Raw genomic sequence first — 20999 nt, 5'->3', positions numbered from 1 at the left:
CTTACATATATATGCCACAAACATATGGTATTTTACTTTCATCCTACTTGTTAATGTAAGCAAAAATATTAGCCAGTGTTTAGGTAGAAAGTCTGCCTGTTCATCAGTTACAAATACTAGGTTGGCTGCAGGTACAAGAATTTAGCAATAATCAACAAAAGCATCCAGGACAGTCATTTATCTATATGGAAGTTGGAATGAAGAGTATTGAGTATTTAATTATCATTTGAATTAACGTATACCTTTATATCATTAAAACTCATGTATTTATTTGCACATGTAAATCCCCCACCCCTGTGAATTGGTTGTTAAATATTTACCAGAGTGATGTTCACTTTAAGCTTTTTTTTTGTACTTCCTTAGGGAAACTTTAAGTTCTTTCTTGATAACCTCTAAAAAATAATTGAAGGAAGAAAAACCTGTGTTTATGGCAGGAAATCCTTTAGACATATCTTAGCAAATATTTTGAGTCCCACTCATTCTATTTACCTATCTAGAGCTATGAAATTCCTTCAGAGTCTCCTCATTTGGGCATTTTCTGCCCAGAATCTTGCAGTTCTTTACTTTTGGATTTGGCTCCCACCTACCTACCTGAAAACCTGTCCCTGTCACTACCCCCCCAGGAATATTCCCTGTTCCCATATTCTAGCTGTTTCTTACTGCATGGGAGCAAGCACTGCCTATAAAGAAGAGGCCTGGAATAGTCATTTAGTGGGGGAGAATTTTAGGGGGCCTAATTGGAGGTTAGAGTGATCTCAAGAAGCTTTTATTGAGGAAGAGGAGTTAGTGGGAGGAAGAAGCAGGCATTGGTGCTATGTTTGTGTTATTTGAAGTTGGGCCTTGGTTAGATGTTTGGAAAAAACCTGGTTTTGAAAGAATATATGTGTAAAGCAATGCCTGTACAGTCCCTGCAGAGGATATCAGCCCGTACTAAGGATTAGGTAATATTTATTGGTGACGGTGGTGGGAACATTTACATGTGATCTTTGGTGTGGTCATGTCTCAAAGGTCTGTCCAGTTGTAATTTTTCTTTGATCATCATTTCCCAACAGGATTGACAATTGCCAAACGCATCCAGATTTCTGATTTACCTCAGTTAGTTGCTGCTTTCCACAGTTTAGTGGGCTTGGCAGCCGTGTTGACTTGCATAGCTGAGTACGTTGTGGAATATCCACATTTTGCTATGGACGCAGCAGCAAATCTCACCAAGATCGTGGCCTACCTTGGCACTTACATTGGCGGTGTCACCTTCAGTGGGTCACTTGTGGCCTATGGGAAATTACAGGGTAAGCAATTTAGTGTGATGTGGAAGTAAATATCCATTGTTCAGGGTACGAGAGTCCATTTAGCTTCCAAAATCACCTCCCCCAAAGAAACTGTTGAGGGAAGAGGCTTGGATAGCACTCGGAAAGATAGAAAAGATTTCACTCCATAAAGGTGGCTCCCTTTTATTGATCCATACAAATATCAAAACTTTGGAACTATTTCTTCTGCAGACAGCTAGTGGAAGAAATTAGTGCACAGAAATTTACATAGACTAACTGAGATTTAATAACATGTATGAACAAAATAATAGCTTTGTGATCTTTTGTTAGAGATGTCTGCATGGAATTTACACAAGTGAGCTTTATACATTTTGCAGAATAGAGAACAACTTCTTGAGTGAGTTCATGTGACTGGTAAACAGAACTCATTTTGAAATTGGAAGTAGAGGAAAAAAAATTCAGGGAGGCTGTTTTCAGAAAAAAAAAAAGAGTCTCTAGGGAAACTAGTTTGTGATTTAAAAATCAGATCTTGCCTCTCAGTAATAAAGTCATTAAGTAGGACACTTCCATGAAACCTAAAAAATCATAAAAGAACTTCAAACCTAAAACATTCTTGTTTTAGGCTTTGTCTTTAGAAACAACTAAAAAACAAAGGTCCTTCTCCCTCGGGCTCAGTTGATAGAATCAGAAATGCTAATGTACTAGAGTCCGTATTGAAGTTTTAAATAAATAAAACCACACTTAACAACTTTTGTGTTGGTGTACGGGAAAAAAATCACTTTTTAAGATTCTATGACAAAGAGTAAAGAAATTATGTGATCAAAGTAGGAAAAAGAACAGTTAAATTGAACCATACTTTTCCTGTCTTCCGTTAGTGTTTGTTACATTTAATAATTCTAATATGCTTTTGTGTCTCATATCTGGTGATATAAAGTGATACTTCAGATACCACGTCATTCTAATATTACATTTTGACAGTTTGGGATTAAGTGACATGCAGTTGAGTGTATGTGTAAAGGTGGTTTCTTACACATTTGAGATTTTGAAACTATGTTCGTTGGTCTAGGTATCCTGAAATCAGCCCCTCTCCTTCTACCTGGAAGGCACTTACTCAATGCAGGCTTGCTGGCTGCTAGTGTCGGTGGAATAATCCCATATATGATTGACCCCAGCTTTACCACTGGTATTACCTGTCTGGGCTCCGTGTCAGCTCTTTCTGCTATCATGGTAAGAAGTTGGAGATGAACAAGGACATATTTTCTTTCAACTTAATTGTTCATTTAAAAGTTGTCACATGTGACACCTTTCTTGCTCTGGAGTCTCTTCGTTGGATCTATGTGCTGGTGAATAAGAGTTTTAAAAACTCAAGGGTTTCAGTTCCTTTCATTAGGTGCTTACTATATGACAAGCACTACAAAACAGTGCTTTGAAGTTTCCACGGTAAGTTTGCCTGTTATTTGCTGTCACATTCATTGGATACTAAATCAAATAATCATATAAAATAAAATTCAGTTAATAAACCTGTGTGCTCAGTGAGGGGGTCCAGACTTTCATAATAGGATTGGTCTTCCTTTTTCTCCCTGCCTTTTGCATTTAGTCTATTAAGATGTAGACTATTTTTTTTGTCTATATGTTTCTGTTTGGTGGTTTATATATCAATATTTGATGATATTGCATGCAATTCTGTGTCACTCACTGATTGCTTTATGTTTCTGTAATATGGTGTATACCTTGTACATAGGGTTTATATTTTAAGTTTTTAAAAACACTAGCTACTGTGCCTAGCCCAAACTTAGATGTTTAGTAATTGCTTATCAAATACTTAGTGGCTCCTTGATTCAGAAACACAATATTTGTAGTACAAAAATGATACTTATTTTTGTGGAATCCTAAGAATTAGGTCATGATTTTAGTACAGAAAGTTTAAAGTCACTTGAAAATCTATCTTTATATGAATACTGATATTCAGTTTTCTTCTGCCTTTTGTAGTGACAATTTTGTTTTAAATGGAAGAAAATAGTTTTGATATTTTTAATCTAACAAAGTGAAAGAGGTTAAAGTCTCAAAATCAAACTAATACTATAGAAATATAAAACTTCAATAATTCTTATTTTTTTGAGATCTAAAAGATACTTATTGCCCTATGAGAATGTCTGCATAAGTGATGATTTTATGGCCTTATTTTAATTGCTTTTGGGTTAAATAAGTGATAAATGAATACACTTAGTAACAAGAAAAATGTAGGAGAATGTGGAATAAAAAGCAAAAATCTTTCTACCAGCCTTTTTATTTTCCTGGTTTAGTAATTTTGTATTGCATTGTGGACATTATTCATGATATGTTATGAGGTGCTTTGGATTCTATTGTATCCATCTGAAGAGTATCAATTATCATTTTTAAATTTGTTTTTATAGGTAGGTAATTTGGTGGGATACAAATTTCAAATTTTGGTTCCCTTATGGTGGTAGCAGCTGAGAGCTATTATTTTATCATTAACAGGATTGCTTGGAGTCTGCTCCACATAGCATAGTTATTAGAGTCAGCCGGCTTTGGGGGTCCCTCCAATTCATCTAGCCTGCTCCTTTGCAGAGTTTCCTCTGTCACTTAGTCACCACAAACCCTATCCTCATGATCTTCCAACCAGTAAAACTGTGGGCTTATAATCTTAGTTTTAGCTGCTCCACTTGCTACCAACAATGGTCTAAAACCATAAAAGCTGAAAAATTCACTTAGTGGTATTATATTTTTTTTAGGCATAGACCTCTCTCCATTTTCTTTAAAATTTTTTTATTGGTGCATTATAATTATACATATTAGTGGAATTTATTATTATGTATTCATAAGGCACACAGCATAATATGTCAGTTTCATTCCCCAGTACCTCCCATTCTCCATTTTCTGCCTGCTTTTATTTAGTGATTTATTTATTTATTTGTTTATTTATTTTGAGGCCGAAGGGGTGGCTGAGTGTTCACAGCTGTTCTACCAAGTAGAGAGTTGGTCAGATGGAAGACACTTGGGCATTAGCATAAGTGGAACTTGTATGGAACTCTTGTTAGTTGAAAAGTTGGAATGATTAGGAACCAAGATGTTAAATGTCCTAGGTTTAATTTCAGTATTCTGAAATTTGAGTTCTGCTTCGGTCTTTGTCCCAGGGTGTGACCCTGACGGCTGCCATCGGGGGTGCCGACATGCCCGTTGTCATCACTGTGCTGAACAGCTACTCGGGCTGGGCTCTCTGTGCGGAGGGATTCCTGCTCAACAATAACCTGCTTACCATCGTGGGTGCGCTCATCGGATCCTCTGGGGCTATCCTGTCCTACATCATGTGTGTGGTAAGACCGTGAGTAAACAAAAGAAATGGTCTTCTGGAAATATGAATGTGCTGGTCATTTATTTGCAGTAAAAAAAAATGTTACTTTTAATATTCAGAAATATCAAAATGTATTATTTAAATAAATTTCTAAAACTGTTTTTAAAGTACTCAACTGTAGAGAATTAGGAATATTAAATATAAAGGTAAAAATCTTCTAAGGCCTCGCTCCTTTTGAAGATAAATATATAAGTATTTTTCCATCTTTTTTTTTCTCAATATTGTCCAGTCTTTTATTTTATTTTTATTTTTTATTTTTTTTATTGTTGGTTGTTCAAAACATTACATAGTTCTTGATATAGCATATTTCACACTTTGATTCAAGTGGGTTATGAACTCCCATTTTTACCCCGTATACAGATTGCAGAATCACATCAGTTACGCTTCCATTGATTTACATATTGACATACTCATGTCTGTTGTATTCTGCTGCCTTTCCTATCCTCTACTATCCCCCCTCCCCTCCCTCATCTTTTTTCTTTGTGCATTACATATTTGTGTATTACTTGTCTGACCTTATTACCTTCTTCTCATTTAAATAAAAAACCTTATTATATTTTTAACTTTTTTATTTTTACCATTAAGATGCTTTTAAAGTTTTGTTGTAAGACCCTTTGTATTAGTCCATCATATGGATATACAAAGTTCATTTAACTTTTTCCCTAATGCTGTACATTTTAGGTTGATTTTTAATTCTCTTTGCATTTAATTGCATCTTTGACAATTTTGGCTTTTGTCTTAGAAGAGAGAGAGTGTGCTCAGTTTTCAGGTGTTTTTTAATGTGTTTCCACAAAGCTTGCCCTCTCATTGGTCATCTATGAGAGGGCCTCCCTTGAAATTTCACGGGCAGCATGATTAAAAAAAAAAAAGAACAGAAAAAAGTAACAATGTGAATACTTGTTAGCTTTGTTTTAAATTTCTGATTCTCTTCTTGAGTGGCAAGCATATGTCCTGCAAATAATTTATGGTTGACTAGAAAATGTTTCCCAGTTATAGGTGTTATTCTCTACATATTAGTTTTGAATAGCTGTTAAAAGACAAGCATGAAACAAACATAAATCAGAATATGACTTTCCACTGATAAATAATTTAGAGGGAAAAGAGCTGCTACTCATCATTTTTTTTTTCAATTAAAAAACTCCCTTATTTTGCAACTTAGAATTTTCTGAAGTTTTAATTGAAAACTCTCAGTTGTAATTTAAAACCTGGTTATCTTTTTATACAATTTTTTTTGTTTATTTCTTTGACTGTCCTGTAAAAGAAAGCATTAGATAGCCCAAATTCAAAAACAGCCCAGAAATTTTTAAATTAAGTTACTCAGGTTATTTAGGGAATTTGTAAAGGTGAAAGCTTGCGTATCCTATTTTAAAAGTGTCAATCTTTGAAATTTTTAAGGAAAAAAATGTATTTAATTGTATTAGAAATACAGTTTAATCTGAAAATAAACTTTTAACCCTTGGTTTGAATTTTAGTCATTTGGAAAATTTGACCAGCAGAGGGCAGCAGATTTTCACTATTACTTAAAATATGTTTTCCCAGAAAACTGATTTAAAATTAAATGGGAGGATTTGAATTTTCATAAAGCCAGTGGCATACTGATATGAGGAAGAAAGGGTGAAGGACTTGTACCAAGATCTTAAAATGTTTCCATAGACACCATCTTTTTTTATTAATTAATTTCTTTCAATTAGGTATATATGACAGCAGAATATATTTTGATACTTTGTATAGAATTGTAGCACAACTTTTCATTTCTCTGTTTGTCCACGATGTAGTGTCACACCATGTATGCAACCATACATGTACCTAGGGTAATGATGTCTATCTCATTCCACCATCTTTCCTGCCCTGTGCCCCTTCCTCACCCCTCCCTTCCCTTTGCCCAAAGTTCTTCCATTTTTCTTTTCTTTTTTTTTTTCTTCTTTTTTTTTATTGGTTGTTCACAACATTACAAAGCTCTTGACATATCATATTTCATACATTAGATTGAAGTGGGTTATGAACCCCCAATTTTACCCCAAATGCAGATTGTAGAATCACGTCGGTTACACATCCACAATTTTACATAATGCCCTATTAGGAATTGTTCCATTTTTCTTAATGGTTTCTTTAAATAAAGTGGAGACAGATATTTTGGGAGGTGTAGTTGATCAATTTAAGAAGTTAGTTTCTTTCTTTTAAAAAAAAATATATATTTTAGTTGTAGATGGACACAATACCTTTATTTGTTTATTTTTATTTGTTGTGGGGGATCAAACCCAGTGCCTCACGCATGCTAGGCAAGCGCTCTGCCACTGAGCCACAACCCCGTCCCAAGAAGTTAGTTTCTTTTATTATTATTAATTATAGTAACCATAGTAATTCCTATGTTAACACATCTAATAGGAACTTGAATAAGGTTGGAAGAGGCGCTTGTTGAAAATACTCTCTTCTACATGTTCTTTGGAAATTATCTTTCTTTTTAAATTCTTTCATATTTCTTTTTCTGTTTTTCATCCCAGATATTGAACTCAGGGGCACCTAACCATTGAGCCCTTATATAATTCTTTATTTTGATATAGGGTCTAAGTTCCCTAGGGCCTTGCTTTTTGCTGAGGCTGGCTTTGAACTTGCAATCCTCCTGTCTCAGCCTCCTGAGCCCCTGGGATTACAGGTGTGTGCCATCATGCCTGGCTGTTTCATATTTCTTGATCTATTTTCTTTAGTTATCCTGTTTCTTTCTATTTCTACTGCCACAAGTGTGTCATTTGCCATCATCATACTATACAGTTTTTTATTTTCTAAAATTCCTATACCACATATATAGCTAATAGGATATTCTTATAGCTACCTGTGTTCATAAATATCATGATAGCAAGTTTATATTAATTTGGATTTGAGGAAGGCGAAGGCTTAATTAAAAAAAATCCTAATTACAAAAATGAAAGATGTATAATATAGGAAATTTAAAAGACAGAATAAATAAGAAAATAAAAATTTTTGAACGCCTATTGTTAATTAACTGTTAATAACATTTATAGTTCTAATGTTTTTCAAGTGCTGTATTAGCATTCTATTTAGTGCATTGTTGAATTTTCTAATATTTTTTTCAAGTGCTGTGTTAACATTCTATTTAGTGCATTGTTGAATTTTCTAACATTTTTTTCAAGTGCTGTGTTAACATTCTATTTAGTGCATTGTTGAATTTTCTAACATTAAGTTTTTAACTAATAATTTTTAGCATCAACACATTATTATAACACACATATACCATAAGCTATGTTTCCAAATCTACATTATTAATTGTTTGAACAATTTTTTTTTGGTTGTAGTATTTCTCTTTGTGCATCTTTGATTATTTCCTTAAGTTAAATTTTTACAAGTGCAATTACACGTTCAAAGGGCGCAAGCTCTTTTCGTTGCCTTTTGAAATTGATAAATTGATTGTCCACCAACGATTCCTCCTTAATGCTCTAAACTAGCGATGGATGTCATGGCTTACTTCAGTGCATGCTCCCTACTCCCAGATGTCATTTTGAAACAAAAAGAAAACAACATAAACAAATCTGCTGTATTTTTAGACTTGGAAGATAGAAAATTTCTTTCCTTCCAAATTTCCCTGATTTCTGATTTTTTTTCATTGACCTTCACTAATTCTTAACTTGTGCTTGTTTATCATAAGAAATTTTTTTTTTCATGGCCTATGCTTAGCAGCACAAGGTAGTTCATAAGATTAATAAAAATTAAACAGCTGGTTCAACTTGGGTGTTAGTACAGTACTGCAAGCATTATGCTGGATGCTTTACAAGTGTTAGCTCATTTCATCTCTACAATAGTTTTGGAGACAGAAAATGTTCTCATTTTAGAGAGAAGGTATTTTTAAGGCTTATTTCTTACCTTTGTGTTTGTGAAGCCTGGCCTAGTACCTGGTACATTCCAAGGTTTGTACTGTTTGCTAAATGAACATAAGGTGGATATTTTTTTTAGCTCATTTACTGGAGTTAATATGATACAGTATGTTGACCTTCATTATTAAAGACTGAAGGAAAAATTTAAGTCTAAAGCATAGCAGGGTGGTTTTGCTGGGTTTGGTGGTGCACACCTGTAATCCCAAAGGTTGAGGCAGGAGGATTGAAAGTTCAAAGCCAGCCTCACCAATTTAGGGAGGCCTTAAACAAGTTAGCAAGACCCTGTCTCAAAAATAAAAAAGGGTTGGGGATATGGCTCAGCAGTTAAGCACCTACAGGTTCAATCTCCGGTACCAAAAACAGAAACACAAACCAACACCAGAAAAAAAAAAAAAAAAAAAAAAGAAACAGGGTGATTTTATTCTATAGGAAGAAATGGAATATACCACAAGGGGCTAACCAGCAATCCCTAGAATTGTATTTTTGTTCTGATAATTAATTTTTTTTGGGTGTCCTCTGAGCTATGATTACACAGTATTCATTATTATAAAAGTTGAAAAATGTTGGCAATGTCTAATCAAAAAACTCAAATCAATGATGTGCTTTATATCCAGATATCAAATAGACATTACCTTCTTTATGATTTTATAGTCTCTCTACTCGTGATAGAATTCAAATCACTTGGGAAATAGAGGTCTTGCAAAAATGCAACAACATTTTCAGGCAAAATTTTTTGATTTTTGTACTTTGTTATTTGTTGCCAAATGGAAATAGAAAGAAGTGTGTTGAAACAAAGAAAATTATGTTTTTTTGCTTTGTGATTAATTAACATCTACCAGGTACTGAAATGAGAGGCTGGTAAATGGTGTATATATTAGTTTTTTGGCTTGGTCTACTTTATGACTTTTCCTTTGTTTTTAGGTTTACTTCTCACAGTGCACTTAGAATTATATGAGTTAAGGGTCTCTTTAATGTAGAAAATAATTTTCATTTTAGGGCTTAATAGTTTGAGAGGAATAGTTTTGGACAATGTTGCAAATTTTTTTGCCTTGAAAGCTGGAAACTCTTTTTAATATGTGGATCAGTGCCCATAGGATAGACTATTAATCACTCAAGCAGAAACCCTGAACATTTGTTGAGAAAATAATGTTGCAATGGTAAATTTAGAGATGAAAATAATTTAGTTTTTAAGAGGCCACATGAAATTAGTATAATGATGATATAATTGTGTATATGTGTTTAATAGGGGGTAGGCCTTGATTTTTAAACTACTATGGGGGTTCCCTGTTTTTTTCTCCCTAAGTTGCCATCTGAAGTGGGTGCATTTTAAATGTCCTCAGAAATTCTTTTCTTCTCCATTAGTTTTATAGGTTCCTTTTAAGCCAAGTTGGAATAATGTGGGTATATCTCTATATATGTGTCCCTCTGCCGTATATCCCTCTGTGATCTGTCCCTTTGCAAGACTGTCATAGAGCCTCTTTGTCCATTTGACATTTATTTGAAGTTATTATGACATAACTTCATAAATATCTCAATGTCTAAAATAATGTTTTGTACCGATTTTAAAGACAAAAATTTGGTAGAACAATTTTTTGGTAACCTAGTTTCAGAATCCTGTAATTTAAAACTAGAAAAGATTTATCAAAATCCTCAAAAGTGGGGCCGGGGTTGTCGTTCAGTGGTAGAGTGCTTGCCTAGCATGTACGAGGCACTGGGTTCGATCCTCAGCAACACATAAATGATCTCCACCTAAAAAATAACAACAACGAAAATCCTCAAAAGTTGCAAGTTTGGGAAGTCTCAGGTATGTCTATCTGGGCTTTTATTTAAACCTTGGAAATTTTGAGAGGATATCTTAACAAGAACTTAAAACTTCAAGTTAGATTAGGTTTATTAACTTAATTAAAAACATTAATTTTCCATGACTCTCATAAGAGAGTCATTAATAATATACATAAAGATATTTCAGGCTTTGTGTGTGTTAACCTTAGATGAATTTATCAGATTTGGAGTTCTGTAAAATGTGAATGTATTTGATAGGTGAGCTTAGCATGAAAGAATAATTTAAAAAATGCTGATATTGTGATTCATCATCTTTGAACTTTGTTGTTATGAAAGCATGGCTCTTTGCTCATCTTCTGTTTTCCTCCCTGCCTTTGCCTGTGTCAAAACATAAGCAGTGAGGTAAATGTCTCCACCAAAGTGGTTGCCAGCTGGGTCTTCATTCTGGGTGGTTGTGGTTTTTCCCTGATGTAGTGCTTATCGTTGGAGATTTCTAATTGTTTAAAATTTTTTTTAAATATTTATTTTTTAGTTGTAGTTGGACACAATACCTTTATTTTATTTATTTTATGTGGTGCTGAGGATCAAACCTAGGGCCTGGCACGTGCTAGGTGAATGCTCAACCTCTGAGCCACAACCCCAGCCCTCTTATTGCTTTTTAAATAATCAAATGTTATCTTTTCTTTTTTACACACCTGTAATCCCAGCAGCTCAGGAGTTGGAGACAGCAGGATCGCAAGTTCTAACCCAGCCTCAGCAAAAGTGAGGTGCTAAGCAACTCAGTGATACCCTGTGTCTCTAAATAAAATACAGAATAGGGCTGGGGATGTGGCTAAGTGGTAGAGTACCCTAAGTTCAATCCCCAGTACCAAAAAAAAAAAAAAAAAAAAGGTAATAGATTGATCCTTGCACAGCTTTTATAGTAATCAATAATATGTTTATTATGACCCTTAAAATAGGATTTAATAATGTTTGGAATTTTTTCCAAATGGTAACATCAGTTACAGCCCTGTAGAATATTTTGTTTTGATTGTGTACAGTACTGATTTGAATTCTTAAAATGCGTTTGATTACTTAAAATGTCTACGGGCTTCCTGCTTCCCCTTTACCATCCCACCTCAAGACAGCTATGAATGAGGTTTTCACACCAGGACAGTTATGTTCTGTATTTCAGTTGGGGTGTTTGGTACATTCTGGGATGATTGTGAGTATGCAATGTGAAGCTCCTTTCTCCTATTTTTTTCTTCTGAGATTATTTTATAAGTTGAAAGTGTGGGTGTAAATTTAAAGAGAGGATATATCGCCTTATGCACCTGCGTCTCTGGAAATGAAATATTTAGAGTCTGATGATGGATCCATTTACTTCTATTACAACTTAGGTATAGGGTTTCATGGAGCTGTAATAGATTTGGATAATATGCCAGCCCCCATGTTTTCTTCTTCTTGAAGACAGAAGGCAGCAGAGTTCTAAATCAAATGTAGTCCTTATTTTGATTCCTTCTGGTTGCCTCTTGATAGCTTGTTTCTGGTAGCAGAGTTCACTGGAGAGATCTGAAGGGTCAATGTAAAAGGTTTTATTCTTGTCATTTTCTTTGGTTGTGGTTTACCCTGGTGAAATACATGTAGGTATGGAGAGAAATTGCTCAATCAGCCTTTGGACAATAATAGTGAATCTGAATTTTGCATTTTAAAATTTACTGGTAGTTTTTATTAAAATCTTTGTCTTTATTCACATTTTACTGAAAATGTATCTGTGTAATTGACTTGAAAGGAAAAAAACAGGTGGTTCTCGGATCTCTTTTTATTTAAATTTAAATTTTTTTTAAATTAAAATTTAAATTTTTGAAATAATTTTCAGAAGCCAGCTCAAATTTATCTGGTTAAAATGACCTAAATCATCAAATAAACCTTTTTAATGCTTCTGAATATCATATGTGTAAAATTTATACCATTCTCCCAAAGTTATGTGGATTAAACTCTCATAGCTGATAATTTTGCTCTATAGGCAATGAATCGCTCCCTGGCTAATGTGATTCTTGGAGGCTATGGTACCACTTCAACAGCTGGTGGGAAACCCATGGAAATTTCTGGCACACATACAGAAATCAACCTTGACAATGCCATCGACATGATTCGAGAAGCTAATAGCATTATCATTACTCCAGGTAAAAAAATAAAGGCAAAATCAAAAAATAGACAACCTCTAACTGTTGTAATGGATTCAGAGATAGTTTTTTATAATGGGAAAAAAATGGAATTGGAAATTCCTTAATTTTGAAAACACAATGGAAACTTAGTAGCAACTCTGTGATTACTACTACATGAGAAATATGAAAATTCTCAGTTTAGGTTAATATTTTGAGGATCACATAGATAATCTATAAGTTGATGCAGTGGGTTCTGTAGTGTCTTTTAGTGTTTCTTTAAACATGTATTAATTTTTGAGTCTTAGCTATTTTTTTTTTCTGGTAATTTTTTGGCCTATCATCAAGATTAAATTAGATATAGGTTATGAAAGTGTCTGGCTTAGTCAGTAGGCTTGCTTAGTCTCTTTTCAAAAATAAATATTTAAAAAATGACATCAAGAATCATGTGGTTTCAATAGCATGAGAGAGCATGACCTAGTAGACAGAGCTGGGTCTGGGAGCCACAACATCTCATTTTAAAATTTTTATTATTTTTTTAGTTGTCAACAGACCTTTATTTTATTTATTTGTATTCGATGCTGAGAATCAAACCCAGGGCCTTATGTGTGCTAGGCAAGCGCTCTACCACTGAATCACAACCCTAGCCCTCAATGTCTCATTTTTGGTCTTAATTTTACCACTAATAGTCTGTATAACATTGACCAAGTCATTTAATCTCTCTGGGCCTCAATCCTGCACCACAGCTCCCTTTCTCTCTCTCTCTTTCTCTCTCTTTTTAATTTTAGCCCAGTTCTCTTTCACTATTATTACACAACGCTCTGGTATTATGGATAACATGTTGGTTTCAGTTCAAGATTTTAACTGCATTCAGTCTTTTGAGTTTTCTATAAAGAAAATCTATTGATTTGACATGTGGGTAATTAACCTATTGGTATTAAGGTAAAAATAACAAACATTATCCTAGTCAAATGTTAAGGTGCAAGCCTTCTTAAGTTGGGGCAGTGTTCCTTTTTAGGGGCATTTGAAACATGTGATTTGGGGTTTTTGATTGTCACAAAGATGGGGCTGCTATTGTCTATTAGTGAACAGAAGCAGATAAACTGAAGTGTATGGGGACATTTCCGTGTATTGAATTGTCACAGCCGGAACAGCTGTGGAATTGCCTGTAGAGAAAGTGTGCTGCAGTGTGAAGAAGTTGAGGACGTGATCTTTTCCTTGAGGCATTTTCCACTGGGGGAAGAAGTTGCAGATGAATGATGCAGGGGGTGGTGGCTATGATAAAGGCTAAATTGAACTGCGTGAACCATTTTCCCATCATGAGGAAACTAAGAAGATTTGTAGGCAAGTGAGGATTTGTTTTTGGCCTTAGAGGAGGAATAGTGTTAGGCATGGGTGAAGGCAGAAGGAATAGAAAAGGGTTAGAAAAGCAGTTGTTGTATAGGTAGACTGGACAGAATGTGACAGTTAAAGGAGAAGGAATATAGCTGAAGTTCTTGTTATACCCTTAGTAATAGCGAATGTGAAGATCATTTTTATTTTTCATCTAGGTGCAGGGGTGGGAGTGTTAAGTTATTTTTTTGAGATATAAAGTTTGGACAATGAGCATGCTGTATGGGAACTCAAATGAGAGGCAGAATGGGAGTCATCAGATGGTTATTGATGCCATGGGATGAGCTGAGATTTTTAAAGAGAGGTGAGGGAGAAACTTGGTCATTGAAGAAAGCAACTAAAAAGAAAAACTATTCAAGAAATTTGAGAGAGGAGAAAGTTAGGAGGATGCCAGGGAACAGAAGTGTTTTCAGAATCAAGTATGCACAGAGTTTTAAAACATGAGAAGTAAAGAGAGAAGAGAGGGCATGTGCAAGTGTGTCTATGGTGTGTGGATGGGGGTGCCCAGAAATATTGTACTCTGCAGAAGATTGAGGGATCATTAGATTTTAATTTTCAAATTCAAACTTATGATTTTGAAGGTCAGATTATAAATTACTTTCATGTCTAGTCCTATTAACTGCCTATGTTGACATAAAAATATGTTTTGAGCAAGAGACAAGATGTAGTTCATAACATTTCAAAACAAAACCCACATTTTTCTATGTTCTTGATATTTCTTGCAGGATATGGTCTCTGTGCAGCCAAAGCTCAGTACCCCATTGCTGATTTGGTAAAGATGCTCACGGAGCAAGGCAAAAAAGTCAGGTAAGTGTTTGCAAGGATAGTTGTGTGATGAAAGGTTATGGACGACTTTTTTTTATATTTATTTTTTAGTTGTAGTTGGACACAATACCTTTGTTTGTTTTTATGTGGTGCTGAGGATCGAACCTAGGGCCTCACGCTTGCTAGGCGAGCGTGCTACCACTGAGCCACAACTCCAGCCCATTATGGATGACTTTTTAAAAAGGACTGTTTCTTTTTTTTAAAAAATATCTTTATTTATTTTCATATGGTGCTGAGGATCGAACCCAGTGCCTTACATGTGCAAGGCAAGCACTCTGCCACTGAGTTATAACCCCAGCCCCTAAAAAGGACTGTTTCTTTAAGTGGCACTTTACACGTGTAATCCTAGGGAAAGCTGTCAAAAAACCTCTATTCTAGTCTTAGTCTACTACCAATTTTCACTGCTTTTATCTAATATCATTGAATCTAAATATAGACTCATTTTGGAAAGGAAAGTTTGTTATTCCAAATTCCAGGGTATTTATTAATGGGGAAAAATAGAAGTTTGTGTTTCCCTGTGTTTCAATTTGGGGAAGGATATCAAGCAAAGCTTCTTTCTTTCTTTCTTTCTTTCTTTCTTTCTTTCTTTCTTTCTTTCTTTCATTCATTCATTCAACCATTTTAGTTATACAGAGTAGTTGGGTTCCTCTGGACAAATTGTACATTCATGGAATTAGATTTCAGATTCCCTACCCTTACTATTCCCTTCCCTCCTTTCTCTACTCCACTGATCTTCCTTTCACTTATCTATTGATTTATTTTTTATTGTTTTTTTTCCTATCAAGCAATGCATTTGAATTATATCAAGTTGTGTTCTTCTGTTTTTTATTCACGTTGAAAAATGAAAGACCTCCAAAGAGGTTTTCAAAGAGTCGGTCTCTGTGGGCTGGTCATTGATGGCTAATTTAACTCTCATATTCTCAGAGTGGAGAAAACTACTGAGAATGCTTTATCTAGAGCCACGTGGTTTTGGAATCTGAATTAGCACAACAACTGTTTTTGCTATTGGGGCACCAGCCTCTGTTCTTGGGAGGATGTTAAGCAGAACAGAAAAGCTGAAAACTCTGCATTCCTAGATCCCCCATAACCTTGGATAAAACATTTGAAAAGTGTAAAAATGGTGCATTGGGAGTTCAACTTGGTGACCATCGCAGTGTTTGCATTTGTCCTATCCATCTCAGGGTTCCCACTCTGGAACTACTTTTGTCATTCATGTGTCAGAGGAGAGAGCCCCTGGAGTCATCCTTAGTAGGACTACTGCTGCCCATTTCTTGGGGAAACTGGTTCACTAGCAGTTGCATTGACATGGCAAAATATCTGACAAGATAACTTATTAAATAGAATTAGTTTGGTCATCAAGATTTAATATCTGTTGACAAAACTATTTTTGTCTGTTAACTATTCCTTTTAGATATCAACTATAGACTTTTGTCTGGGGGCAAATGATAAGAAAATAAAGCAAGTCAGACATGGTGGTAAATGCCTATAATCCCAGTTATGCAGGAGGATCAAAAGTTTGAGATCAGCCTGGGCAATTTATACTATGTCTCAAAGTAAAAAATAAAGGGGCTGAGGATGTAGTACAAAGGATGAGTACTTGCCTAGTATGGGTCCAATCCCTAGTACTTATTGCCAAAGGAAAAAAGAAATGCCTAACAGTGTGGCCCAGAACTAGTCAGTATATCTGTGCCAGACTGGATACAGAATCCTGCTCTTTGGACTGAATGTTCCTGCTCTAAATGGTGGTAAAAGAGAGTTGCAGGGTTACCTAAATGGTCTTAGTGTTAGCAGCCATGTCAGCTGCATTTTACTTCTTCCTTTTTTTTCTTTCTTGCTTTTTCTTTTTTTCTCTCCCTCTCCGCCCCCCCCCACCTCTTCTTGAAATCTATAGTTTGTATTTTCCATATACACAGATTCAAGATACTGCTTTGCGGTGGGCCCAAATGATTCTGTGACATGGATCATTTTCATGGTTAGTGAAAATTTAGGTGAACTGAAGATAGAAGTTGAGAAAAGTTCTTGGCTATATTTTTAAATTGTTACATAAGAAGTCTCTTTTTCAGTTCCTTATTCCTCTTTCCATGTAGGATATTAAGCTATGCCTTATTTTAGTCATAGTCTTGCCAGTTAGAGCATTTACAGAAGGATGAGTGAAAGGATGTGTTCAAGCACCTTTCATGATTTTCCTGAAGACGTTGTTTTCTTTATTCAATCCACATGTGAAAAAGTCTAATGTATTAGTAATGCCTTCTATCACCACGTAAATGTTTAGATGAATGGCAGTCATAACAAAATAGAAAAAGATGGCTTTCGTGTCTGTTATCCTTAGGAAGGAAAGGTTTAGTTCATCAAAACTCTTGCTACTCACTCATCAACCTAGGGAAGCAGACATCTTGGAAAATGAGGCTGGTGTGAGGTGATGGGATGCAGAGTGGAAGAACATCATAAATAAGACCGTCCAGCAGCTTTAAGGCAGGCAGGCCAGGAGAGGAAACTAATAAGGGAGATGGAGAAAAGTTTTCTGAAAAGAAAAGGACGGGATTTTTTGTTTTTGACCTAATTAAAATTAGGATTTTTGTCCATAAAGAAATCATAGGAACTGCTGCTGTAGGGTGATTTCTGTCACATTGAATGGGAAATTTAGTTGGCTTAAGATTTTAGAGATTTAATTATAGATTTATGAATCATTTTTCTTTTTTTCCCACAATGCCTTTATTTTTATGTGGTACTGAGGATTGAACCCGGGTCCCGCCTGTGCTAGACGAGTGCTCTACTGCCGAGTTGCAATCCCAACCCCGACTTATGAATAATTTTTCAATTACAGATTTTTTATTGAACCAATTTTTTTGAATAAAACAAGGATTTTCATGAGGGAACTTTTCAAGTTTCAAAGAATTATTTATATAATTTTTAAAAATAATTCATTAGCAACTTATAATATAGTTCAGAATAAAATTATTGCTCAGTTTGGCTCCTCTATAAGTTAGGAAAAGTAACCTATTTATATTCACCTGTCCTTCATATAAAAGCTAAAATGATATGTTAATATAGTGTTTTTTACTAAAATATGTTGAATTTTCAACATGAGATTTGTAATAAGTTATATGGATCTTACATTTGAATTAAAAGGAAGAGGACTATTCTTGCAAACATGATGTCAGTAGAATACCATGTTTTTCCTTTCTAGCTTCTGGGTGGACTTACTTTCTTTTCTTTACTTTTTTTTTTTTAATGTAAAGGGAATCAGAAACTTTTTGATTTTGCTTTATGTTGGTGTCATCATCTTTTCTTGGAGAAATATAAATTTTCTTGACAAAGTTGGGAATATACACATAAATGTTAGCTTTTTTAAAGAGACGCATGTCTGAATAAGAGATGGCTGCAGCAGTTACCTCGTATTTTAATGAAATAAATCTGTATTTACACTTTGTGGTAATTTGGTCCTTTCATCACTCTGTGGAGCTCCCACGGTGTTCATTGACTACAGCTGCTGGGCCTCTGGTTTTAGTAGGTCTTTGTGCCTCAGGACCCCAACATGCCTCGCATCCAGATGTGGTGACATATTCACACACATCCCCTGTGGAAATGTGCCAATGTGGACATACGATTGTCATCAATTAGCTATGCCCAAGTGGTGCCAAGAAAAATTGCATCTGTCATACAGTCTGTTTGACTTCATGGCCCATGATTGATTTAGAGACACTCCTGTTTTCCCTTCCTTTGGCTATAGTCATAACATGTTCACAAAGGGCTGAGATTATATAATGAAGCACATGACATTTCATGACAAGAGCTCATTTCAGCATGTTGACGTCATGAAAGTTCACTGACTTAGACTTTGTTTAGTGGCCAAGATATTGTCACTTATCTAACTAATGCTGGATCTTTAAAAGCATTTAATGATGAATATCTATGACACAAGGACACAGACATTTTTTTTTTCTCTTTACCTCCCAATCTTTGAATTGATTATACAATAAGCTTTTTATTTTAGAAATAACTTGCCCAATGAATAAATCTTAGAAAGGGGTTGTCAATTTTTTTTCTCTTTTGTAATTAATAACTGCTTGATTTTCTTTCCATAAAGCATTGCTTGGATTATCACAGAAGTCTTGAATTTATGGAAATGCTTTTTAACTTGCTTGACTAACTAATGTTATATATTTTATGTTAAGATTCCATTGTCTTTCTATTGATGTTATTAGAATGGTATTAAAACTTACAAGAAATTTATTACCAGGTTCTGAGGATATAAGGATACAGGAGCTCAGTTCTTACTCATAATTTTATAATTATGAAGAAGCAAATCTATGAACAAAGGAATCTGTGAATTCCATTTAATATTATAGCATGCTAAGACAAGGAATTAACCAGCCAGGGGACATTTTCAATTTTTTATACCATTTATAACATGCAAAATTTTGAAGCCTTTTAAAAATGTGTGTATGAGTGCATATAAACACTTCATCCTGTCTTAACACATCAAGTTGCGTGTGATATTTGCAGTTTAATAGTGTTTCATGATGTTATTTTTACAAATACATCAGTTCTTTGAATACACTTAAAGATGAAATATTTTGTTCCTATAATGGATTTTTCTGTTTTTTTTTTCATGGGTTGCATGTGATTTAAGGATGTAGAGTTCAGCATTTTAGGATTTGTTATGCTTTGGGGTCAAGGAAGAGCCAAAGCATGACATTTATAAAGTAACAGAAGCACTTGCTTCTGAAGAAAATGGAAATTAGGCCAGCTAAAAGACTTAGTGTTTAGTAAATAAATAGACATCAACAATATTGAGCAGTTTCATGTCAGCTTTGTGATTTTTTTAAAGCCATAACTATTTATATCAATGTTCATTCATTGAACGAATAATAGCACAGTTCTTTGTGCCACACACTGTTCTAGGTCCTGGGAACATATCAGTTAATACAACGGAAGAAAAAGCCTATGGAATTTACATTCATTAGGAGGTGAGGTCGTAAACTTCAAGAAATTGTAAACTGAAGATGCTTATTACCCCCTTGTGTCTTCAGTTCAGATGCCAGTTGAAAAGAACATCTGTAGGACAGGGTATTGGATCACAGTTTCAGAATCACAGCTGGCACTATTTGGTGATGAATTAACCAGTGCTTCGGGCTCTATCATAGAATGTGGTATGTTAATTTGCATTGGGCCTGCTTTCTTGAAAAACATTGTAGAAGGGTGGGTGTGAGGGGGTTATTTGTGTAATTGGGCAAATATGTGAAACTTTTCATGAAAGAGGAAAAAACCAAAGAGAGTGTGTGTTTTCGCTCACATATATGTTGATTTTGTTATATAGGATTTCCAGTAGTTCCTAGATCAAAGGTGTCTGTTGAGTTGTTTAAAAAAGGCAGCCTTTGGGGCTGGGGTCATAGTTCAGTGGTATAGTCCTTGCCTAGCATGAGTGAGACACTGGGTTTAATTTTCAGCAGTGCATATAAGTAAATAAATAAAATAAATAAAGGTCCATTGACAACAAAAAACTATTAAAAAAAAAGATAACCTTCTCTCCAGATTGTTTGGCTTTATGCTATCCATAGCATTTTGGAGTGGCAAGGCCTGTGCTAAAAGCCTGTGCTTTAGATGCTTTGTAAAGCCTTTTCTAGCTCTTTCATTTAGGTACCCATTCCTTAGAAACTCCTGTCACAGGTATTGCAATGGGCTGAGGAGGAAAACCTCACTGGATAAAGCCAGTATTCCTGTCGGGGTGATATTTTGGCTTCTATTGCCAGTGTTGGTTATAGTAAACTCTTTGAATTTAGTTTATTCAATAAGATTCCTGTGAATATAGCAGGGTATAAATAAATAAAAACCCTCTTCTCATTTCATGTTCAAATTCATCTATCTTTTTTACAAGTTTTACTTTATCGTGCTCATTAGCTATTACATTCTAAGAGCCATTCAACAGCACCATTCAAGGTATCCAGGCAGAAATATGAAATTATGTATGTTTGTAACTGAATCTCTGCAATATTCTAAAGTATAATATTCTAGAGCATTAGTCACAGATTGAATTTTAGTTTTTCCTTTGATACCATTTGTCATGTCTTGTTGCTTATTTTGGGAATAAGTAGAGTGTCAGTAGTCCTGCAGTTTCTATTCTGGGTTTGGTAGCTGGATTAGGTTCAGCGGTGGAAAAAGTCAGATTTGGGCACAATTTATAGTTAATCTCCTTGGAGTGGAAAAGGTCATGTTGTGAGGCGGTACCGGAGAGCACTGTGTTGGTGTTTGCAGTGGACTGTTTTACCTGATCCTCTGTAGACAACTTCTCATCTCTTTGGGTGGCCTGTGTGACAGGCCACATGGTCTG

The 20999-nt window shown here is 34.9% G+C and overlaps 1 protein-coding gene across 5 annotated transcripts in view; it reads left to right on the top strand.

Moving 5' to 3' along the window:
- The window catches only part of NNT (nicotinamide nucleotide transhydrogenase), an 87700-nt gene that overhangs the window by 50298 nt on the left and 16403 nt on the right, over nucleotides 1-20999 (top strand). For all 5 annotated transcript variants that reach the window (XM_081280947.1, XM_081280948.1, XM_081280946.1 and 2 more), the window contains 5 exons: nucleotides 1053-1286; nucleotides 2332-2492; nucleotides 4421-4600; nucleotides 12313-12472; nucleotides 14569-14650. In XM_081280947.1, coding sequence (XP_081137073.1) covers nucleotides 1053-1286; nucleotides 2332-2492; nucleotides 4421-4600; nucleotides 12313-12472; nucleotides 14569-14650 — 817 coding nt within the window. The remainder of the gene's footprint in view (nucleotides 1-1052; nucleotides 1287-2331; nucleotides 2493-4420; nucleotides 4601-12312; nucleotides 12473-14568; nucleotides 14651-20999) is intronic.

This window comes from Spermophilus citellus, assembly GCF_964194105.1.
Source record: "Spermophilus citellus genome assembly, chromosome: 1".
NCBI lineage: Eukaryota > Metazoa > Chordata > Mammalia > Rodentia > Sciuridae > Spermophilus > Spermophilus citellus.
This window is presented reverse-complemented; position numbering and strand designations above follow the sequence as displayed.